This window comes from Sphaeramia orbicularis, chromosome 22 (assembly GCF_902148855.1).
Source record: "Sphaeramia orbicularis chromosome 22, fSphaOr1.1, whole genome shotgun sequence".
Classification (NCBI taxonomy): domain Eukaryota; kingdom Metazoa; phylum Chordata; class Actinopteri; order Kurtiformes; family Apogonidae; genus Sphaeramia; species Sphaeramia orbicularis.
Window position 1 is genome coordinate 48,792,120 of NC_043978.1, and position 25,888 is coordinate 48,818,007.

Sequence of the window (25,888 nt, forward strand, 5' to 3'; positions counted from 1 at the left end):
CTTTACAGATTGAAAGCAATACTGACGTGATGATGACAGAAAAGTCTATGTGAATACATGAACTAAAATGTAAAGAATTATGAAAGCCTCACAAACATAAAGCTGCATTATGATGCTTTTTTGCAGAGTAGCTACTTAAAATTACATGTCAAGCATCAAACATCAGTGTAACTTCAGAGAAACTCTAACCTGATTGGTTTTTGAGTCGACAACAGGAAAACACTGAGACTGTGACAGGAAATAGCAGTTCAGATGAGGAGACTAGAGCTGCGTTAGCTTCAGGATCTGTAAGGTTTGGATGGTCTAATGGCCCGTTAAGTGCTGGGAGGTAAGATATATCCCACCTGGAGTTAACTACATCCCACCACAAAGTATTCCAGACGATCCATGCTGAACTTAAACAACAAATATGGAGGACCGCAGATCTAAGCTCTTATTTTCTTTCTTACAGTATTCTCACTAGGGATGGGGATCGATAAGAATTTAATGATTCCGATTCCATTATCGATTTTGCTTATCGATCCAATTCCTTATCAATTCTCTTATCGATTTTCATTGGGTGAGGGAATAACAGAGTACAAATGGGTGTGTTTGCATTAACTGTCTTTTATATTTCTATCTCTACACAGAAAATATGACAAATACAGTATGTACAAATAATAATAACAGATGACGCCAGGCCCGGTTTGGTGGTGATGGTGGTGGTGGGGCGTACAGTGAAAGTGAAACTAAAGATGCTTTACTAATTCCTCTATTGCCACATTTCTACTACGTGGAACCGGTTCGACTCTGCCTGTCTCCCATTGTTGTGCACCTCATTTCCTTTCCTCTACCTTTGTAAACTTGTATTTGAGGGGGTATGACGTTTGTTGCCCGCACTGGAACCGGAACCGGGCCTGGATGACGTCCTGCCACTAGATTCACAAGCCCTGCTAAGTAGCGAATCAAATGAATCCCATGCTGTGGACAAATGTTTGAGCATATTGGAGGGATTCCACCCTTTTGAAGAAATGGAAGCTTTAACAGTCATCCAGTGGACCTGGTGTCGTCTTTTTGGATCGTTTCTGCCTCAACACCATGTTGGCTACGTTCTGACCAAAACAATGCCGCGTACGTGTGACGTCATCGTGCATGCGCAACGAAGGCGGAATCGATAAGCAGAATCATTAGGCAGGTAGGCAAACGATTCAAAGGAATCGAGCTACTGGGATCTGGTTCTCAAAAAGAACCAGTTCTCAATTCCCATCCCTAATTCTCACATACACAAACCAGATGGAAGAGGCAAAACGATGGATGAAGAAATTAAACACTGTGAAGGTTTATTTAATTATTAAATTGCCATTGTTGTGTTGATGTCAGGTTGTTGATTCACGGTGAGGTGGGTGTAGTTCAATCTGGCCCCATTTTGCAACTAGGACCTCCGGCTTTGATGGGTGTCCCAATGCGTTTTACTCATAAAGACGTCTGAAACTTCCCACCTCCCAGCACTTTGAAATGGGCCAAAAGTATTTGCTACATTTGCACCCATGGACTAGAGGCTTACACTGTGGGGGGCCGAAAGAAAGGGTATATCCCCAAAATATCCCCAATCCTCTGCTCCCCCAGCCATTTAGAATATGACATCATGTAAACTCAAGGTAGTGGTATGAAGTAAGATAGCTGTTAGATAATCGATATGAACTCAATTTGAGCTACATTGACCTGATAGTGGCAGAATAACAGTCAGAGAACCAATTTTTATCCACAAAACTCCACCTAGTGAATGAAAATGACACCAAATGAACTCTGGAAAGTAGCGAGAAAATGGACAAACTTGATCTCATTCGGCCTATTATTGCTTGATTTATGTTCAAAAAACTGATTTTCAACTAAAGTGCCCCCATTTGGCTGACTTCTAATACTCATAGAGAAGCTGAAATCAATAGGGTTTTTCCACTAGGGGTCCCCTATGTTGGTTATCAAGGGAGAAGAAATCCAACCAAATCTGTCCTAGTTACCGCATTCACACAGAGGATATCCGGTGGTGACATTCGGGGTAAAACCATTATATCCCCGAAACTGCATTTTGGGGATAGAATAATCTACATTCACTGTGCCAGCCTTCGTACTAAATCAGATGCTTTCACTTGGTCATTCATATAATATTTTTTAACCTGGTCTATATCTGATTCCAGTGTGACTGGAGCCACATGCATGGAATCAGCTGTGTTAATACTGTTCAGATTATCACTCCTGCACGTTTGCTGTTGAGTTTACTTGAAGTACTTTATCCAAATGTTCTCACTGAGGTTGTGCTGCATCAGATCTGTAACTGATTTAAGGCCCATTCATGCTCGCTTTACGTACGGAAATAGCTATGTCCGTTTCAAATGTTGTCAAGCACCACTGCCTTCATACGTCCATTGCGTTGGAATGAGCTTTTGTCCATTAATCCTCCAGAGGGTGCTGTTCTTAATTAACAAATTGGCTGAATACCACAAAAAAGAGAACAGTTTTTTGAGAAGAGGAAGAAGAAGAAAGTTCATAATAACAAACAAGGCATCAACAGAGGAGGCATTACTGATATTGATATTGAGAGGGGCAGTTGTTGTAAATATGTCGGTAGTTTTTCACCAACTAACACACTCTATGGAAAGTTCCACCATTTTTGGAAATTATTCTCTTCAAAGCTCAACACTGCCTCCTATGGTTCCTGGTGGTACTGCTCCATATTCTCAATTTGGGTTTGCATTCGCAAACTCTGAGAGGATGGATGGAAATATGGACGTAATGAGGACCAACAGAACACTCTGTCCATATACGTATGCATCTTTAATGTAGAGCATGAATGGGCCTTCAGGACTACAGATGGATGTGGATTTCACCAGAGTCCATGTGGTTTTTGCTGTTCACACATGAGCAGAAACATTTGGAACACTTCTACCTGCAGTGTGAACAAAACCACAGACACTTGAATATCCTTTGCTGTTTCTACGTCCCATACTCGACATAAACACAGCAGCTCCACAGGAACTCCACTTCCAGTCAAATGTATGGACTGATCCAGTTTTGAATATTTGTACGCAGCTTCTGCACAGTTTCTACCATCAAATGTAATCCTACTGACAACAACTTGTACAAATAAAGTGTGTTAAGTGTTACTGCCAAGTTACATTAAGCTCCAGGTCCTATTTTAATTGGTAGTAATTATATTCATATGCTCATGTTAGAATGAATCATTGCTACACGTAAATAAAAAATTTAAATTACTGTTACATTTCAATCACTGTTTTCTTGCTCCATCACAAAACCTTTCATGCTCTTACACAACACAGTTATACTATGTTACAGATTAAATGGATTTATGTCACTGAGATGACATCATAATTATGACACAATCCATTTGTTAGCATCCGTGTGCTTTTTCAACGGTAAGAAAAAGAAAAGAGCTGCTGTGATGTGATGCATTATGGGGGCAGGTGCACACCATCGGTTAAACAGTGGGAGCTGGGACAGCCTCCATCTGCCCTGCCACCCTGCACAGGATAAGGAGGGAGGATGGATGGGTGACAATTTGGCTGCATCTCATCCCAAGCGTGGTAAAAAAAAAGAACATCTAAACAAGTCAAGACAGTTCTAGCTCATATGCACAGTCTCTCTACAGGCATCAGATGAATCGTACTTTTCCCGATTATTGTGTAAAAACAAGAAAGGACTGGTCATAACAAGAAAACTGTTATCATATAAATACCATTAGGTGAAGTGGCTGCTGACTGTGACATTTGGAGTCTGTGGGTGATAATAGAAAGAAATGTGTTTTTAACAGAAAATGTGCTCATTGTCAGTTTGAAGCTGATTATCATATTTGAAACCAAATCCTATTTTGTTTTTGGAGTGTTAAACCTGCTGTCATACACTATGTCACCAAAAGTATTGGGACGTCTGTCTTAACACACACGAACTTTAATGACATCCCATTCTTTAATATGGGTTTAATATGGAGTCCGCCCAGACTATAATAGTGCAAATTTATTTTCCGGGGTGGCAGGTGGGAAATCTACAGAGCTATGTAACCCATCACATCCTCCACATACAGGTTTGTCGCGTTACTTTTAGAATAACGTATCTAAACTTCTTCGGGGATGGGGGGTGGTGGTGAAAGAAGGCTCAAGATGCTGTTAGTGGGCCGTGGTTCAAAAAGGGTTGAGAAACACTGCTCTAATTCATCCCACAGGTGTTCTATCAGGTTCAGGACTCTGTGAAGGCCAGTCCAGTTCCTCCACTGAACTCACTGATCCATGTCTTTGTGGACGTTGCTTTGTTCACTGGTCTACAGTCATGTTGGAACAAGAAGGGGTCGTCCCCAAACTGTTCCCACAAGGTTGGGAGTCTTGTCCAAAATGTCTTGAAGTTCCTTTCACTGGAACTACGGAGCCAAGCCCTACCCCTGAAAAACTACCCCACACCGTAAACCCCCCTCCACCAAAATTTACACATGGCACATTTCAGTCTGGAAAGTACTGTTCTCCTGATAACTGTCAAACCCAGACGTGTCCATCAGATTTCCAGACAGAGAGGTATGATTCATCACTCTAGAGAACAGTCTCTACAGCTCTAGAGTCCAGTGGCAGATGCTTTATGCTCTTGGATGCAAAGTTTTTCATTGCATTGATGTAAGGCTTGGATACAGCTGCTCAGCCATTAAAACCCATTAAATGAAACACTATCCACTGATATTGAGCTAATCTGAAGGCCACAGGAAGTTTGGAGGTCTGTAGCTACCGACTCTGCAGAAAGGTGATGACTTCTGTACACTGTGGGGCCTGATTTGACGTGGCTACCACTTCATGGTTGAGTTACTGTTGTTCCAAATTGCTTCCACTTTGTAATAAAACTACTATCAGTTGGTAGTGAAGACATTTCATGAATGAACTTATTGCACAGGGGACATTCTATCAACATTACCAAGCTTGACTTCTCTGAGCTCCTGAGAGTTGACCATCTTTCATTAATATTTATAGAAGCAGTCTGCATGCACAGATGCTTGATTGTATAAACCTGTGGCCATGGAAGGGACCAAAAAACTTTTACTCAATGATTTGGAGAGATGTCCCGATACTTTTGGCAATATAGTGTACTTCAGTACTCTGTTAATTTGTTAGCCTGGAATTTTCATCCCAATTCATAATTGTGGTTCCATGGTGGTGAATTATGTTATACAGAGAACTGATCATGATTGTCAGAAACATTTGACAGTGTAGCACAGAATGAACAATGACGTTTGTGCGTGCTACCCTATTTGGTAAAGTCTGATTTGGATTTCATTCATAAGTGGTAACCCATTATAGCACAGAGGACATTAAAGAAAGGAAAAAAAAAAAGCATGTCAACACTGTTATAGAAGCGATAAGTTTTCAAACCAGATATTATAACTAATGTCTGCATGACGCTGCATGGCCTTCAGACTGATCTGAAGGCTGCTCGGTCCTGTTTGTGTACTGTTACAGTCACATGATTAACAGGAAATGCGGGATCTTAAATAGTTGACATTTTCCAATGGGAGTCGTCAGGAGTGAGATCGGTATCTTGTTGTTGACTGGGTGAAGTTATCCTTATGTGGGTGGCGGTCCGTCATAACGCAGCATGATGTTAAAAGATCGGGCAAAGTTGTTGGAGAGCGAGCAGCTGTTACCTTCATCCATGAGGGGCAATAGGAACGCCAGCAGCAACAACGCCAGTAGGAGGAGCCAAAGGGGCAGAGCCAGCCGACAGACCCGCAGCAGCAGCCCAGGCCTCTGCAATGACACCAGCACAGACAGCGTGTACATTAATGCACAGAGGAGGTCACAGCAACAGCTTTAAAAGCATTTGGATAAAAGCAGGAATACTGTGTAATGTATGCCAGGTGAGAAGTTATGCTGCCTTCATATGCTATGGGAATTATGGTAAATACTAGTTACAAACTCAAAAATTGCACATGAACGCCCCCTCACATCACATTTTCCACTGCTGCTGCTCCTGGCAAATGATAAACACTGTATTTATAAACGTTCAGCTGCTGTTAGCTGATGATTTCGCACAATTATAGCATACACATTTTGCAAATACCCCTCCCCCAAAATAAATAAATAAATAAATAATGCTGTTGCAGATGAATGAACACATCCAAAACTGTTTTACCTGAGTAGCTCGTCATGATAAATTGTGTCAGCCATTTTTTATTTCACTATGACAACAAAAGCACTTGAACACAACGCACTTGTAATTATGATTTCACAAATGGAAAGGATCATCTTCCCGATAGCACGTGAAAGTTGCATTATAGACAGATCCTTAAAATATAAAATGCATCCCAGTGAGTCTCATTTACTGAAGGGTCTTGTACATCAACGTCTATGACTATCACCATCTATGAATCAGGCATCATTAAAGGTCCCGTATTATGCAAATCTCACTTTGTGACAGTTTTCTTATAGTAGTGTGTGTTGCAGTAGCCTCATTATGATGTTGGAATTTGAAAACTGTCTGTTTCCTCCCTGCCTTGCTACACCACAGTTTGTGAAAATGCCTGCTCAAACGGCCGAGTTTGAGTTGGCTCCGTTTATGACGACATAAGCGGATTTAACTCCTCCCCCTGACTGTGCCCCCACCCTGGCAAAGCGAGCCCCGCCCTGGCAAAGTACCTCTTGGACAACAAACATGGCGAAGGCGAGACACGCAAGTTGTGGTGTTGTTGGCTGCACACACCAACACGAAAGTTTATTTTTGCTCCCCACTTCCGAGCCTCTCCATAAAAAGTGGCTGGATTATATCTGTGATGGTCATGTACCAAACAACATTCCCAAACGCTTGTATGTGTGTGCCCGGCATTTCACGGACGAGTGTTTTTTTAACATAGGCCCATACAGCTCCGGCTTAGCACAAAGACTCCGAATCAAGAAGGACGCAGTACCAACGCTTCGTGACCCAAGTACAAGTGTGGGAGATGTAAGTTCTTATCATTTTTTGTATCTTTACTGCATAACCCTACATTACGGATAAGCGGGTGGTTGTTAATGTGTACGTCTAACGTTAGCATGGCAGCTAACATAGCTCGGTTACTGCTGCTAACGTTTGCGTCCCTGTTAACATGCAAGAGCTGGTAATATCAAGAGACGTCCAACAGAACTACTTTGAACACGGGCCTTTTGTGGTTGGCATCAGTATAGTTAGCATCAAGCTTGTTAGTAGCTGCCTGCATTAGTGGCGGCAGGCGTCTTTCCGTGTCAGGTCCACGAACCCGACACAACACCGCCGTTTTCCGTCGGGGCTCAATCACGCCTCAAGGCAAAGAAAGCCAGTGTTTGGAAAGACGTTCTGTCTGAGACATGTGTATTGTAGACGAGAGAGCCATGGCTTCAGTCAACATTAGCGCGTAGTACCGCTAGCGGAAGCCGCGTCCTCTCCCAGAGAGGGGAGGGGGAGTGGGCGTGGACAGATGCGTTCATTTGCATACCCGGAAGCAGGCCCATAAACAGCCTGTTCTGAGGAGGGCTGGTGAGAGCGACTTTTTCGACCGCTGAAACTCCGAAAAAAGGATGATTTTGGGGCGAACAAACTAAAATACTATGTTTTTGGGCTTCTGAGACCTATATGACGTGACTGAAAAATAGCATAATACGGGACCTTTAAGTCATTTCTGTTGAAGTTCATCATTTATTAACTCATTAATACCTGATTGTATCATTAACTGCATACGATGCTAAACTAATGTTAGTCAGATGCATCATTCAAGCCTGTCATAATGTGAATCCATAGATATATTTTGTCGTACAAAGTGAGTGAACTTGGAGTCTAAATGATGCAAGAGTTCCTGTACATGTGCAGACTTTACATCAAAGCCAAAGCCTGGAGCATGATGTTGAGTCTTCACATCATGCAGGTTTATTGTCATGGGTATTATCAAACAACGTGACACAGACACTGTGCATAGACTTCATATCAACAAGTAGGTCGTAAAAGGTCTTTGCATTCATGCGTGCCATCTGATGGCTCTGCATTTATTCCAAAAGCTTCTGAACAATCCTGATCTTGATTGATCTACTTCAGAAACTACATCAAATAAACTGTTTGTGCTGCTTGAGTAACTGTTGATAAAACTACATTAGCCACTATATTACTTCCAACACGTCCATTATATGCATGTGGGAACAAGAATAAAGATTTTTAGGACTTAGGGACTCATAAAAATCTGTGTGCAAACAGTTATCAAGAGTGTAGGCAAAAGAGACAGCAGTTAAGCTTCCAAATGACAGGTAATGACAACAAAGGACCAGCTCTGAACACAAAACACGCTCCAACTCACACTTCCATTATCACACACAAATTTAACATATCGTTATCCTCATACCATAATTGCCTAAGTCGGACACTATATGGACAAAAGTATTGGGACACGTTGAATTCAGGTGTTTCTTTTCAAACAGGTGTATGGGATACAAAACAATGATGACGAATATCATAATATAGTTTTTTTTATATTGTGATAAATATCATTACATTGGTTAGTTTTGTTTTGTTATTTTTTCCCAAAATGCCACAGAGATGGTTTTCACTTAATTTCTCTTAGCATTTTATTTTTGTCCATGACTATGAGTTTAAATGTTCTGCCTCAAAATTTCTCAAATATTTTTCGTGCTCCGACTAAATAATAATTTTCTACCACAACTAATCATCTACTTTTTTCACATCTCATTTAGGAAGAAAAATTTCCCATTAAACTTTAAGGGAATATTGATGTTAATAAACTATATGGGCAAAAATATTGAGACACATCATGTCTATAGCTGTAAGATGTTCTGGTCATGGTGATTTAAGATATAAACATCAATATTAATGATCAATATGACATTTATCACAATATAAAACTATATTATGACATTTATCATTATTGTTTTGTATCCCAGACCCCTGTTAGAAAAGAAACATGAATTCAACGTATCCACATGCTTTTGTCCATATAATGACTTAAGCAATTATGCTATGAGGCTAACGATATTGAACCTTTAAAGGGGTCATATTTTGCTAAACCCACTTTTATTAATCTTTGGTTCATTCATTTGCGTATTTGGACCCTAATAGTTCATAAAGTGTGAATCTGAACTCTCCAGCATTAAAAAGGCCAGCACTCAAAACGACCTTTCTAGTGTCGTTACTCAGAAATAGGGGTTGAAGATGGACCTGTGGAGTTGAATTAATGAAGAATTCAGACCCAAGCAGAGCATTTACAGCTTTTGTAGAGCACAGCGAAATGTTTTAAAATGCATAATTCCATTTAAAAAGAAGCAAAATATCACTCCTTTAATATTTATTATTTCAGTCAGAATTAGAGGATTTTCACCACTGCTTGGCCAGATTGAAACATTAATTTTAATCCTTTTACTTTTCATTGGATTTGTTGGCAAAAACGCAAATGCAAATAACTGTAAATGTTAGCCTTTTGGTAATATTTTTTCCAGATTTTGTGAAGGTTTTGAGAAAGCAAATCTGGTATTCTTCTGAATCTATGGAGTGTTGTGCAACCTACAATGACAAACCTTGGTGAGTGTAGGAAATGTGAACATTGACAAGATGAAAGCAGAAACAGCTCACCCACACAGCCAGCAACAACATCATGCACCACAGCAAAGTGATTCAGCTGAGGCCTGCACACACTCTTCCACATTTCTCTCAGACTTGTTATTCGGTGAATCATGTTTACCACCTACATTTATCTTTCACCTTCTGAACACCTCATCAGCCAGCCTCACTGGGAATAATTTAATATCAAACAAAACAGAACACATTTCACTCAAAAACAGCATGAACTCCAGCAGATGGGAACAGGTTTGGGGTGGTTTGTGTGGGAATGTTTTGTTAAAAGAACTTGAAAAGATTGATTAAATTGGCACAATGCACAACAAAAAAAAAGTCCTTACTGTACACTGCCAACACACAAAAGCACTATGACCCAGTTTCAGGGTAAAAAAAAAAGTGAGTGTTAAGACTAGTCATAATAGTAAACAACAAATATACACAATATTAACAGCGGTAATCCTGATGTACAGGTGACAAACAAAATGGGGAAAAATAGAACCAATGTCCCTGTATCTCACTGGCATGTTCTACCAAGAATTAATAAGTTGAATTTGTGAGGTTGTCAGGTTCTGCTGCTATGATACAGTCCTGTGGTCTAGATGAAGGAGATCAATCTCCCAGTGGAAGTCCATACATGACTTCCTATCAGTGTTCAATAGTAGCTGGTACCATTTCCATGTTATAAGCCATCTAAATATGGACCATTGTAAGTAAAGGCAAATTTTCATTATTTCAAAAATTCAGCAAAAATGCAAAAAATCAGCTTTCTGAAAACTGTAAATAAACTTTGTTGACATTGTCTCAAGGAAGCTACATAAAAAAATTAGAAAGGAATCTGACCAGTAGTTTCAGAGAAGATTGTTGAAATTTAGACATTAGTGACCTTGAGTTTGACCCTTCAAGGTCACTCAAGGTCAAAGGTCATGGACCAAAATTAAAGTCCATATATGACTTCCTATCAGAGCTCAACAATAACTATATTGATATCTCTAACAATTTACATATTATAGGCCATCAAAATATGACCCCTTATAAGTAAAGGTACATTTTTAATACTTAAAAAAAATCTGTTAAAAATCGAACTTTCTCAAAACCGTGAACAAACTTTGTAGACATTGTCTCTTCCAGGATGGAAATGCTCCAATTCAGGATAAAACGGGAAACTAAATAGTTCATGATATATGTGAACTTCAGAGACACTAGACACTAGACTCAGAAGAACACCTGCAAAGACGTGGACCAATTCACCACCATTAGTAATTTATCGTTATCACAAAATGAGGAGAGACCTTCCTTCCAGTAGAGTTTACAGAATCAATTGAACAGTGAGGCTGTCCTTATATGGTACCTGCACAGAAGACCTTTTTCTGCCTCTTGCCCATCTGTATCTAACATGTAAATAACTATATTGTGTAGACCTCTAGTAATACCCATACTGACCCCAAAGAGCTACCGAGAGTTTGATGCTGGATCTGTTTATTCCTGCGTAAACTCAATAATTATTAATGAATTCCTACATTTTCCAGAGCACAAACACACAAGAGTCTGTTTAATAATCTCTGTACCTTGAAGTATTTCTTTGCGATCCTGTTTTACTATCAGTACATTCTTATCTGTTTCAGAGATGGAAGAAGTCCGGAGATTTGATCCTTTATTGATGCCACTGAGCAAAAATTCCATAATTATCTTACAACGCATTGTAATTCAAGTAGTCTAACCAGGAACAAAACATTTTTGTTGATTCTTCTACAATCTGAAAATCGACCAACAGACATATTTTAGTAAATCCCAGATGATTTCAGAGCGGTGGGTAAAATGAAACTATGCCAGTTCATCTAGCTTTTTACATTTAGACAGGAGAGAGAATGGAGAAAGAAGATGAGTAGTTTCAAGTTCTGGCATTTCAGCCTCTTGCAGCTTTAACTATGGCTATGTTCAGACTGCAGGCAAATGTGGCCCAAATTCGATTTTTTTGCCCATATGTGACCTGTATCCGATCTGTTAAAGACAGTTTGAACAGCACAAATCCGATTTTTTCAAATCCGACCCAGGCCACTTTCATATGTGGTCCTAAATCTGATACGTATCTGATATTTTGCAATGCGACTTAAGTCTGAACAACCAGGTCGCATTTATCTGACCTTTGCGCCATTGAAATGCGACAAACGTCACAATTCTGTGCCGAGACGAGATGCCTCCACGTCTACTTCCGTAAAAACAGTGCGTGCCTACATGGTCACATATTATGTTAGGACCTCTTTTGTGTATGTGGATCACTTCAGGGTTGCATTCGGTTCATAACCAAAACTGACAGATGTCGCATTTAATGTGTAATAGGAACAAGCAGACAAAAAAAATCAGATTTCACCAAAAAATCTGAATTTTGCATCATTAAGACCTGCTGTCTGAACATAGTGTATGAGTAGAAATACCAATGTAGAAATAGCGTGACACAAGTAAAAGCCCTGAACTCAAGTAAAACGAGGTTTACGCTGGTTTACGGGTATATCTCCTTAAACCCCCCAGTCCTCTGCTCCCCCAACCATTTGGAAAAAACACACCACCTGGTGTCAAAATATGACATCATGTAAACTCAAAAAAGTGGCATGAAGAAAGATAATTTTCAGATAATCGATATGAACTCAAGTCGAGCTACATCGACCTGACAGTGGTGAAATAATGGTCAGAGAACCAATTTTTCCCACAAAACTCCACCTAGTGAATGAACATGACACCGTATGAACTCTGGATGGTAGACAGAAAACGGACATTTGTAAGATGATCAATATGAACTAAATTTTTCTCAATCGGCCTATTATTGCTTGATTTATATCAAAAAACTGATTTTCAACTAAAGTGCCCCCATTTGGATGACTTATAATACTCAGAGAAGCTGAAATTGATATGGTTCTTCCACTAGGGGTCCCCTATGTTGGTTATCAAGGGAGAAGAAATCCAACCAAATCTGTCCTAGTTATCGTGTTCATACCAAGGATATCTGGCGGTGGATCCAGCAGCGGTGTTTGAGGTAAACCACTATATCCCCGAAATGGAGTTTTGGGGATATAATTATCGAATTACCGGCAAAATTAACTTTATGGTATAAAAAATGAAATAACTACCTTGTAGAAAGCATTATTGTTACATAATACTATGCTATTCTGTTTTTAATCAGCAATAAATACATGTAATAGCATTTTAATATTGTAATTTATTGACGTAAAGGTACGTTTACCTATTTGTATATTACTGGGTACATCAGTGGTATATTTCTGCCCCATGAATGACGTCAAAAATATAAAATCTATCTCTGAAATACAACATCTCAGTACAAAGTAGCATGCAAAGGAAACAATAATGCAAAGCGAGTTCAAAATTGTGCTGAGGTAAAAGGTCACTGCTGCTTTTATTTCTGTAAAAAGTTACTAAAAAAAAAAGTTGAAAAAAAAAACATTTAGACATTGAAGAAGTGCATTTCTGTTCTTCCTCACAGTGAAGTGAGACACAGATTTCACATTTCAGGACAGAGTGTTAAGGTCTGAGCTGGAATCAGGAGGTGGTTAGCTTAAAACTAATCCAAAACACACTTCTGAACTCTGTGTCCTGGCTTCGACTTTTCACTTAACAAACAGATATGAGATTGATATGTATCTTTTGTTACTCTCTTGACCTTTTGTACCAACCCAACATAGTTACAGACTCTGTCAGTCACCTGATATTCTCAGAACAGGACATTAACTTCTCGTCTTCAAGTCTATAAAACCTGCAGACGTTTTTGTCATGCATGTTTGAGTATGCCTATTGTAACATGCAAACAGATACAGAGCAGCCTCAGTAAATATAAGACAGAGTTGAGTTTTTATCTTTACTTTTAACTCAATACTTTTAGATCTACATTAAATACACACTGTTAAAAAGACTCCAAGGAACATGAAACATTTGATATTCCTTCAGACCTCTGTGTGCATGATGCATTAACACCACACATTTTAGCTAATAGACATTTTAATGAGAACTGCCAATGACAGAGGAGAGGAAAACAGTAGCTGCAGGAAAGAAAAAGCTCAGATGGGAGTACGTCTGTCTGATCTACTGAGTACAGAGAGAGGTGAATACAGAGGCATGCAGACGGCGCTGGAGGCACGCCGACGTTGTATACTGTTTAATGATTGATGGAGAAGGAAGTGAAACTACTCTGGGTAATCATACTTCTAAATGGCAAACACTCACAGGGCAAAGGTAAGGGTGTGTTTCTTCCAATCAGCAAACAGTGTGAAGTTTGACTTTCTGCCTAAAATGATAGGTTTGTTACCTCACACACCAGACGGTCTCATGTGTGTCTGCAAATGTAAACGACCAGTTACAAGTTAAGACCAGTCAATACTAAAAGCTACACTGTAAATTATCTGGTTCTTACCAAGATAAAAAAGAAACCTTAGATTTAGAAGTGTTAGACAATTTATTTTGTTTTAAGAGTTAATTTCTTATTTTAAGTGTTCATACATCTGTAGACTAGATTTAGACTAGACTAGACTCTACTAGACTAGAATTAGATTTAACAAACTTAATTCAAGAAATCTTGTCAAAGTGAAATTATCTTGCTGCATGGACAGATATTTCACTTGTTCTGAGTACCTTTTTCCTCAGATTTAGTGTTTTTATCCTATTTTTAGACAACATTTTTTTGCAGTGTAAGAAATCTACTAACATTACAGGGGTTGACAGTTTGAGATTTGACGATAGCACCATAATCTGTCAATTAAATGTAATAAATCAAATAAACATAGGCTGCATTTACTCTGCAAACTTTAGATTTATTGCTCAGCTCTCAAATTTTCCCTGTGGCTGTTCATATTCCTTTTTGTTTACTTGCACAAAGGCAGTGGTGGAAAAAAGTATTGATGTTATTTCCTAAAACACGCAATGAACATACTCACCTACAAGTAAAGGAAGTCCATTCAAAATTTTACTTCAATCAAAGGATGTATGATCCGAAAGTAAAAGTAGTGCTGCAAAATGATCCCATCAGTATTTTACTATAATATACTGGCTATTAGTAGTTTGCACTCAGGTTTATGTTGCATTGCATTGACTGGAGTAGCACTCAACAACACACAACGAGAATAAAAACTCTATTCTATTCTATTCTATTCTATTCTATTCTATTCTATTCTATTCTATTCTATAGTTTTCTACTGAACATCTTTTCAGTTGAGTTCATTTAAACAAATATAAAGTACTTGAGGGACTCCCTCCATTGTAAAAACAATCTGATGTGTATTTGATTTATGTCCACATATGGAAGTGGCCCTGATCAGAAATAAAAACACCAGTTTCCACATGATCTGCTCTGTTCAACCCAACATGGAAAACATATGTGAGTCACATGTGAGCAAAATGTCTGATATGGACCAGTTTTGTCATCAAGTCTTCATGAATTGTACGTCAGATATTGGAACACTTCCTGTGATTCAACATGTTTGATCAAGCTAACAGAGTAAATAACAATATGAAGCAAGTTCATTTTGTCGGTGTTATTCCACATACTTTGCATCAAGAGTGATCAACTATACTACTTCCACCTGGAGTTGTATTCTGTATCAGGAAATGACTTGTCTGATGAGTTAATCTCATTATTTTGTATCCTACATGTTGAACCAGACCAACAAAAGCTGAGTGTAACAGGTAAAACATGTGATGTGTCATGGGAGTCAAATGTAGGCCATCTGCTAAAGGTAAACTGAGAGTGAGCCAAGGTGAGATATACTAAATATTACACTAATGCATTAATCAGCCTTAATGAAGGAGCCCACTAATGGGTTTGACATACAGGCTGAGTGTTTGTTCAGTATCTCAGTCATTCAACTTTAGACATAAGTAGCTGCCAAGCACACTACTGCTGTTTTAGCTTCAGAGCAATAATAAAGTGAGTATCAGTGAATAAAAGCATCAAAGCCTCTCCCTGAAGATAAAGCTGATAATAGCAGGCAGGCACACAGCCTTCAGCCTGGAAAGACCGTGTGAAAAGAGTAAGGAATGTTTGGGGGCTGTTTGAGTGGCCGAGTGTCTGAAGGGTCAGCAGGACAGCCAGGAGGGGGGATGGCATTCCTTAATCTGCTCACCACCCACTGCTTACTAAATGAATGGTGGGCTGGGGGGTTGGGTCAGTATGCTTGACTTGATGGCGGTCCTGGGTGATCAGATCACATCAAGTGTTTACGGCCTAAATTCTCTGGAAAAACTCAATACGTGTAATGAAAACAACAAAGTATCAAGGCAAACATTCTTCTTTTGTGTCTAGATTTCTTTTTACATTCGTGCTGTTCTCTGGGAGTGATGTATTCTTTCATCTAGAACTTCATATAAGAGCTAGTCAACAAACACATCAGATGACAAAACTCTCAAACTATGACGTATTTAATTAGTGAGTTATTTAGTGAGTGAGCCAGGTTGTCTTTAAGTAAAATGAACACCTATTCATGAAGCAGCAGTTTTCAAGGCTGTTCAAATCTGCCCCAAACAAACAAACTGAATAAACACCGTCCTCCTGTGTCAGTTGTATTGTGTCATTCATAGTGGCACCATCAGGTGATGTTTGGTCCTTTTTGAATTTTTGACCTCAGAAAGCTGAAGTGTTACCTTTTGCACCTTGGCAGCGCTGGCTGGCTCCTCCTGTTTGGCCTGGACTTTCTGCAGAAAGGTAAACACCACCAGCCTATAGACAACAACTAACTGTTCACAACTTCAGCAAACATTATCACCACATGACAACAGTGTGGTTGTGAAGAATCCAGCAGTTTCACTAACTACATATATACACTCAACAAAAATATAAACGCATCACTTTTGTTTTTGCTCCCATTTGTCATGAGCTGAACTCAAAGATCTAAAACTTTTTCTGTGTACACACTAGGTTTATTTCTCTCAAATATTGTTCACAAATCTGTCTAAATTTGTGTTAGTGAACACTTCTTCTTTGCGGAGATAATCCATCCACCTCACAGGTGTGGCATATCAAGATGCTGATTAGACAGCAGGATTTTTGCACAGGTGTGCCTTAGGCTGGCCACAATAAAAGGCCACTCCAAAATGTGCAGTTTTATCACATAGCACAATACCACAGATGTCACAAGTTTTGAGGGAATATGCAATTGGCATGCTGACTTCAGGAATCTCCACCAGAGCTTTTGCCTGAGAATTGAATGTTCATTCCTCTACCATAAGCCATCTCCAAAGCTGTTTCAGAGAATTCATGAAGAAGACTGTGCGAGGAAAATGGTGGTCACACCAAATACTGACTGGTTTTCTGACCCCCCTGGACCACCCAATACAGTAAAACTGCACATTTTAGAGTGGCCTTTTATTGTGGCCAGCCTAAGTCACACCTGTGCAATAATCCTGCTGTCTAATCAGCATCTTGATCTGCCACACCTGTGAGGTGGATGGATTATCTCAGCAAAGGACAAAGGAGAAGTGCTCACTAATACAGATTTAGACAAATTTATGAGCAATATTTGAGAGAAATAGGCCTTTTGTGTACATAGAAAAAGTTTTAGATCTTTGAGTTCAGCTCATGACAAATGGGAGCAAAAACAGAAGTGGTGCGTTTATATTTTTGTTGAGTGTATATACTATACATCAGATGAGGCGCATTGTGTTGTGAACAGGAATCAGCAATGTTTCTATGCAAGTGCTGCCTAATGTTGTGTTATACTGCCATCTTGTGGTGAAATAACAACAGTGCACTTGAGAGGGAATTCATGACAACTACACAAAGTGAAAAATAATGGAAAACTTAGGCTGAAAATTTGACAAATGAGAAGGTTGTTCATTTTAATTCTCCTATTAAATGTGACTTGAATTTGAAAAATACAAGACTTTGGAGTAAAAGACATCACTGACTATGACATAAACTCAGAGACACTGGTTATTTTGTGTCTCTTATTTGTATAATTACCTGATTTTGCCAAGTCTGAATAAACCAGTTTATGATAAGGCTTGGAATTGACTAAAACTAGCATTCAGCCTGTCTTCATCAAGTTTGTCACAAACATAAGAGCAGGTGAGGGCTGTCATCTGGCCGTCCTCTCACCTTGGCACTGGTCCTAGCTCGGAAATCTCCCGCATCCTTCAGCTTAGACTTGTAGAGCACCCAGCGGTAACGCAGGTCTTCTAGGCTCGCATCTTCTGCTTGTCCCGAACCTGTCCCTCCTTCCTGACTCTCCTGGAGTAAATGCTGGAACTGCTCCTGGCCCCAGGCCACGCCTGCTCTCAGAGCCTGCGTTGGGTAAAGCAGAGGATTTACTGCAGATTACTGGACTGCTGCAGGAAATCCCTTGTTTAAACTATTTTTTCCCCACAGTTGAGTAACAGAAATGTTCGTCCACAGGAGGTCAGTGTAACCAATGCTATTTCACCTTAACTTAACCTACTTAAAGTCAGCTTCTCTGCACTGTCTGTATTTCTCTCTTAAATGTAGTGGAGGTTAAACTAAAATCTAAATAAATCATCCATCCATAACCATCATTATTTGCACCAATACAAATCTACTCAACCAACCATAATAGTGTTCAGTTGTATAATAATGGTAAATACTAGCATTTGAGCCACAAAGTAGTTGAGATGATCTGATGAGAGCACATCTTTCTCCACCATTGAAGAGGACACCACACTCTGTCTCCAGACAAAGCTGGAAGAACTTGCCGAATATTTATGGACTAGAATTTCACCTTGAGTGTGTCCTGTCGGATCTTTTGTTCTTTGGCACTGAGTTCTGCTCCCTTGGTACCGAGGATCCCTGAGAGGACTTCATTCTCCCGACACAGCCAAGCCTCAAACTCCCTCCACCTGGATTCATACTGTTCTGTCCCACCCTGAAAGATCACAAAAAAACACTTAATCACTCTCACATATTGACTTCTATTACAACAGACTTTTCATTACTCAGCCATACTGTCAATAAGCCAGCAGAAATCATTCCATGTCCTTTATCAGCTGGACAAGAGGATATTTGAAAGATGAATGTACTTTTAACAAATCCATCAGCATGAAAGCTTGGTCACAGATGTCATCTTTCACCACATTTTTGTGTGCATCTGTTTTCTTCCTGTTCAAATTCAATGTCAAGAACAATTGTTCCGCCAGGCAAATATGACATGTGATTACAGCCACTCAGTGTTAAGCAAACAGAGCTCTACAGCTACAATTGGAAAAATGACAGAATAATCATCTCAAGTCTAATGTAAAGAGCTGAATTCAAAAGTAATGACAAGATCTACAAATGCTTTATTATACCTTTTGAGGTATGGAATGCTCCATATCATTACAAACAATTACTGTACTTTAAACAGCACAATATTCCATTTTAAGTCAATTGTTACAACACATTTTATGGCTAAGTTAAAATATTTCCTGAAGCAGTGACTACCCAATCCTTCCTGGGTAGACAGGTCTTTAATTCAGAATAGTAGGGGCATGTATGCAGAGGGCAACACGGACTAAGAAAGTAATGTTGTACACTGTATATTTTACAGATTTCTCTAAATGCAAACTCTGTTGTAAGTCTGGTTTAAATAACACGCCACATGTGTTTAGGGTAGATCACTCAGTTTTCCCAAATCTGGCCCAGAGAGTTTATTAAGCACAACATTACAACTATGGGTATTTCTACTTATACTAGTGACAGCAGTTCTAGTTTTTAACAGTTATAGTTCAGTTTGCTGAGCTTCTCTCTTTAACCCCAACTGGTCAAGGCAGATGACCATCCTAAAAGAGTTGGGGTCTGCTCCAGGTTTCTGATTGTATAAAGATAGATCTTCTTTCTACTGGTGCCAAGTGTTTGCTCCTGGAGGATTCTGTTGGTGTCTGTAAATTGCCCTAAGAGTCTGACCTTGACCAGCTCTAAATGATTGGCACTATATCAATAAAATTTGATTTGATTACCGCTGAATGTTGAGTCGATGCCACCGACTGCTGCTGGGCAGAACTCCTCCTGAACTGTATGAAAGCTCCTCCTCCTTGGCTCAAGCCCTCTCCTGCCTCCATGCTGCTATTTCCAGAGCTCAAACTGCTCCCTTCCCCATAATTGACCTTTGTGATTATGACTGATCGTCCTTTATCTCCTGCTGAGATGCTGCGTTCACCCACTCCTGACTTTTCACTCTCAGGACCTCCATCTGTGGTGGAGTCTTTGGAAGCTCTCTGGCCTTTTCTGCTGTGAAGGCCCCAAGCAGAGGAGTCTATTTCATCTCCTCCAAACGAAGGACCACCATCCTTCCCAGTTCTTGACAATCGGAGATGCTCATTATATTCTCCAGACGGAACAAAATGACCCTCGGAATGGCCTTCAATCCACCCACTCTGGCCAACAGTACCCATGTGTCCCACATGGCCCTCCAGACTTCCCTCTCCTCCAAGCCCAGAGAAGGCCAAGGCTCCGTACACGTCACCTGACTGGGATCTTTGTTGGCCTCTTTGACTTCTGGAGCTTCCTGTTCTGACCTGGCTATCCTCCTCCCCTACAATGTTCTCTGCAGTTAGGGTCGTGCTGTCTGCAGATGAGCCTGTAACCCTCCACATATCAGCCTCTGTCTGTTCTGTGGAGCTATTCAGCAGTCTGCAAGATAAAGACGGAGAGGTGTTAGAATTCAAGTCTAATGTAGTGTACCCACAAGATGCTGCTGCTGAACAACACAGGTTTGTGTCATTTTTCTGGTTTTTTTGTTTTTTCCCTGAAGTCATATATCTAGTAACACCAGACTGGAGATCGGAGAAGTGTTTTATTTATTTTTGTTCATTTCTGTGCATAAATATTCAGTAGAACATCTTTACATCATTATATTTCATGTGTCTGCCTGACCTTGGATTACAGTTCATTTACTTGCTGTTTCTGAATCTTTCAGTCTCTTTTGGCCTTTCACAAAAGATGGAGCTGCTCAGTTGTCATGGAGATGGTTTCAAATTAAAGCAAGCACTAAGAATGAAATTTTGATCACGTGACAGCAGACACCTTCTTTGATGTGATGAGAATATCTTACTTCAGTATGTGTTTAGAAATCAGAACTGTGTGTTGAAATGTTAAGACCCTGTCAGACATGATTTAAACTGAGCTTTTCAGTTATCACTCTTGCGTGTTTTTGGCAAATAAATTCATTAAATACCCTTTCCAGGCCAGTCATTTCAAAACGTATTTAACACTGACTACCATGTTTGACTGTCCTTGTTTTTGCAGTACCTGTGAAGGTTAAGACTCAAATTGTACAGGGACAACCAGGATTTGCGTTGGTGCTCCATGTCTCGTATGATGTGGACTCTTCCCTCTTCTGAGGTCCTCTCCAAAACCCCCTGACCCTGTGCTTCCATCTGCTGCAGCTGAAGCTCCTTCTCGGGGAACTCTCCAAGCGCTCTCTGCAGACAAGGGCATTTGTACACTCGAATAAACAGCCAGACTTAGGCATCAGACTACTTTCATCACACAACAAACTGCTCAGTCAGATTTATATTTGATGCAAGTGTTACGATATAAGGCAGTGCCCCTGTAGAAAACTACTGCATTAATAGAGCTATCAATGGTTTCATCACCATCACAAGCAGAATAATGTCAACCCTAGAACTGGTTAATATATCATATGATTTGGCAGTTTGCAACATTTTGCAACATTTTGCTAAGACTTTTAAAAAACAGTGTAAACTGTGGAATATTGTCAGTAACCACACACAGCACAAATCTGAGTCTATCAAGCTCAAGTTCTTCTGGTGTGAAGTACACACATTAGGGCTGGCTCCTGAAAGGCAATGGTTGGAAGCATTTCTTTAGACTCATAGCATAATTGCCGAAGTCATATTTTAGATATCTGCAAAAAGTCAAGCAGCCGTGTTGGGAGAGTAAAGTTATGCAAATATCACAATTTGGCCAAAAATATGACTGTGGCAATTATGCTATGAGGCTAATGATTTGTCTGGAACACCAGGCAGTGAGATTCTTTTAGGTCATTTATTTTCTTTCTTCTGGTCTGCGAAAGGCCAAGATCAAGTTTATTTATAAGCTCCGGAGAACCAACAATGCATTTTTGTCCTCTGTAGGGGACAAAAGTTTCACAGTTCATTCATTCATTTTTGTAAAGCAGTGTGAATTGCCCTGTATATGAATTGTGCTATACAAATAAATCTGCCTTGCAAGTTTTACTTAAAAAATATTGTCCATTGCAAAGGAAATTCCATTAAAAAATAATAAATAAATACAAACAATTTTAAAAATGTATCTGAAAAAACTGCTGCATTATGCAGTCTCCACTCAAGACAATTGTTTAATGTAAAAAAAGCTCAAACTTTCACTTTCCTGGGTCTCAGGATGATATAGCAAATTTAAAACAATGCAAGGTGCCCAAAGCACTGCACAAAGTTGTAGATACTAATAGAAGATATGCTAAAACTAGTAAAATAAAAATAAATACAAGATATATTAAAACGGATACACAGTAATAGGATACATAGTATCTAAAACACAACCAGAAGATAAAAACAAATAAACATCACACACTTGTATTAAAAGCCAGTGCACATAGGTGCATCTTTAAAAAAAAGTTTAAAGTGCTCAGTGGATTGTACATATGTAACATGATGGGGCAGAGTGTTGCAGAGCCTTGGACCTGCCACAGAAAAGGCTCTGTCACCTTTTGTCTTCAGATGTGTTTTTGGTACATCTAAAATCAGGCGATTTGAGAGCCTAATGGTTTTAGTTCTTAATAAGATAACTTGGAGTTACTAAGACGTACCTAAATGCAACATGAAACATTCTGTAACAGGCAGCCCTGCCTAATTCTGCAGTAATTAGCAATGTGTTAGCAAAGGTCAAATCTCAAGAGACAACATGAACTACCTATAATGCCATGATGATGTATAAAATACATATAGGTTACAATAGCCTCATAGCATAATTGCCTAAGTCATATTTTTGGCCAAATCGTGATATCTGCATAAAATGATTCAGCAGTTATGAGTGTAAAGTTATACAGATATCATACTTTGGCCAAAAATATGACTTAGGCAACTATGCTATGAGGCTAACGTTATCCTACTTGTGCTCTGAACATTCAAACCTATCTCATTATGCTTATTTCAGACTCGACATGCACACTTCTCTGACTGCAGATTCTGAGGAGTCCAGATTAGTTAGATTAGTATAAGACACCTGGCCTAGGTTGGTCAGCTGTTTATTGATTTTAAATAGAATAGAATAACCTTTAACATTATTGTGTGTACAATGAAAATTAGGAAATGATCAAATAATATTGCTGTGACTATTGGTGGTTGATATCATCACTGAAACCCCTGAAATTGATTTTCTGTTTGATAGTTCATACAAAAAAGGACCAAATCAGTCAAATATTTGTATCGATTAGGCAAATATGATTCAAATGACAAAATTCAACAACCTTACAATCTGAACTCATGTCCTTCAGTAACTGAACAACAAAAGACACATTACATTTAAAGGAGTGTGTCTCAAACTGTGGGGCAGGCTCCCTAGGCGAGGCGAAGGTTTGCTGGGGGGGGGCATGGGATAGCTCCTGATTGTTTTGTTTTTTTAATTCAGGTTAGAACATGTAGCAGGTGGAACTAATGTTTTAGCGTTGGAGCACCCTGGACTCATTTTAGGGACATACACCAAACAAATCTCCTGCCGTGGTGATCTGTCACTAGACTAGACGAAGAGTTTAGGTTTGGAGAATGGACAAGGACTGGAGTGGAAAAGAAAAATGTGCTATATTTTTGTTTTTGCACAGTTTGTACAGTTTGCACTTGAATGTTCTGAGATGTGCAATGGAAATGGGCTCATTGCAGCCACTGATATTGTTCAAATGTTCATCTGTTACCAACATTTGTTTGTTGTTCTAAAAAATATAACTTTATTGTCATAGTTGTAAGATAATTGTGCATATCCAATTTTTATTTGGAAAAATATTGTCTCCGGGAGCAGTCTTGTTGAGTTTATTTGTGTTGTTCAAGCAAAAATCTCAGTTATTTTTAATTTGAACAACAAATAATTCAAGGAAAAGCAAAAAGTATTGTTACAATATTGATGTTTCCTTAAATAAAAGTTGTAGTTGCACCACTGGTACAATGTTGTTGGGAGATTTTTTTGTCCTCTAAAGAGGGGCCCGACAGAAGAAGTTTGAGAACCACTGCCTTGTAGATACTTCACAAACAAGTCTTGACTGTCTTTCACAGTTGGTGACAACATATGGCCAAGAAGAGCCAGTATTAGTTGACAAGAATGTTGACAGGGTTTTTATCAGTCTGTGGGACAAACCTGTGTTGTTTCAGTGATGTATGTTCAGGTGAACTCCAGGAAATTGTGGTATTCCTCACCTCTGACCGCACCCAGCAACATCCATCATGACGCTGGGTGTGGTCGTAAGAAAATACCTTTGATCAAAGAGTGCAATGACACACTCTTGTTGAGCTTGTTCACTTGGATTATTCCTCGGGTGGAATACTACACAGAAAATGCTTCAGTCTAAAGAAAAAAAAAAAAAATCTTGATGATGTCATTAGGGTTATCTCAGCGTTGGTTTGAGATGATATCCGTCTTTATTATGAGCACTGGGTTTTGTGCCAGGAAATGGAAGACAATTTATCACGGCAGAGCAGATGGAACTGCTTTTTGAAAAGTGATATCTCAGAGGAGAAGGTGTAAAAATCAGTAGCATTGTGTGAACACATATTAAAGTGCAGGCGGCAAAGCTCAAAGCAGCTGAAGTTCAGGGCTATCTAACTGGAGGCAACAATAATACTTCAGAGGACATCTGTATGTTTTAGTGGTGTACTAACTAGGGACGCACTGATACCACTTTTTTCCAGACCAAGTACAAGTACAAGTACTTACATTTGATTACTTGCGGATACCGAGTACCAATATGAGTACATAATAATAGCATTACAGTTCTTAGTTACTTTGGAAAATGTGCTTTATTGTCATTAGTCTGACTGTAACAAAGTGCTGCTACTGACATTTAATGCGTTGAAATGAGTGTTTCTCAAACAATCGACCAGAGGGCGTCGCTCTTAATTAACTATACTTGCCAAATACCATGACGAGACGGACAGAACACTCCATCCATATCCATCTGTGTGTTTAACATAACTTGCAGTCACTGTTACTTTTATCACTGTTGTTTATTTTGAAAGATCTCCATACTGCTGACGTTACTCCTCAGCTGCGTACCTGCTGCACTATGAGGTGAACATCACGCTGCCATCAAGTGGTATCGGTGTGTTTGTATCAGAGCACTTTTACGACTACGAGTATTTGTGCACATGCTCAGTATCGGACCGATACCTGATACTGGTATCGGTGCATCCCTAGTACTAACAGCATCATCAGGGTACAAAATAATAATAATAATAATGGATTAGATTTTGATAGTGCATAGTCATAGTGTGTACACTGGATCCATTATTCATTCACTCTGTTGGTACATAACAGTACATCTAAGATCCAACGCTTTGCAGATCTAGAGCTACCTTTTGAGCCCCTGTCTATTCATTTATTGCTTTATGCTGTGGTCGGTGATGTTGGCAGATGGAATAACAAAATGTCATCCAGCCAATCAGGGTCGAGCATGGAAACTACAGATGTGTACAGAGGGACTAGGGACAGTGTTCTGGTGCACTGATAACAGGACACTCCAAGCCTTACTAATGTCAAAACTATTACTACACATTACAACACCTTTTTCATATTTTGTTTTTGTTCCCTACATTTTAAGATTCTGTCAGTAAATTGACATGTGTGATGATGCACAAATGTAGTATTGCCATGGCATCAGTGGTTCATCCAAGTATGTTTTAAGCCTGGGTTTACTCTGACAAATTTAATAAGGAGTTTCAACTAATCAAAATAAGTACTTTTGATTTTTCTCCTAAAAATTTCTATGATGATTTATGCACAGTTGTGTTTGATGAACATCAGTGAAAGTGCTCTCTGTATGGGGGAGGTTGTTTTGGTTCCAGCAGTATCTATTTGGCTTTTGTGGGTCTGAGAAATAGGGGTGTGAATTATTATGCAAACCACAATGATTAGGTTTGGCGGGTTAGAACACATACTTTCGGTAATAAGATGTGAGTCGGTTCTCAGAGCAGAGTGATGTGACTTTTTGTTGGTGTTTGTGAGATCAAATATTTATTGTTTGTGTTCTGTGTCATAGTCATCCATGGCAATCAAGAAAAGAACACACACATTTTCCTTAGTTCTCGCTCAGTTATTCATAGTGGCACAGCCTTGACACTTTGA

The 25,888-nt window shown here is 39.4% G+C and overlaps 1 protein-coding gene across 2 annotated transcripts in view; it reads right to left on the minus strand.

Annotated features, from left to right (window-relative positions):
* Nucleotides 1–2,508: 2,508 nt before the first annotated feature.
* Nucleotides 2,509–25,888, minus strand: part of syne3 (spectrin repeat containing, nuclear envelope family member 3) — a 57,501-nt gene continuing 34,121 nt past the window's right edge. Inside the window, exons 13-18 of one of the 2 annotated variants that reach the window (XM_030127296.1) lie at nt 20,828–21,000; nt 19,537–20,209; nt 18,324–18,467; nt 17,687–17,872; nt 16,234–16,284; nt 2,509–5,774 (exon numbers count right to left, since the gene is read on the minus strand). In XM_030127296.1, coding sequence (XP_029983156.1) covers nt 5,592–5,774; nt 16,234–16,284; nt 17,687–17,872; nt 18,324–18,467; nt 19,537–20,209; nt 20,828–21,000 — 1,410 coding nt within the window. In that variant the 3' untranslated portion in view covers nt 2,509–5,591. The remainder of the gene's footprint in view (nt 5,775–16,233; nt 16,285–17,686; nt 17,873–18,323; nt 18,468–19,536; nt 20,210–20,827; nt 21,001–25,888) is intronic. The other variant, XM_030127297.1, reaches the window with a different exon arrangement.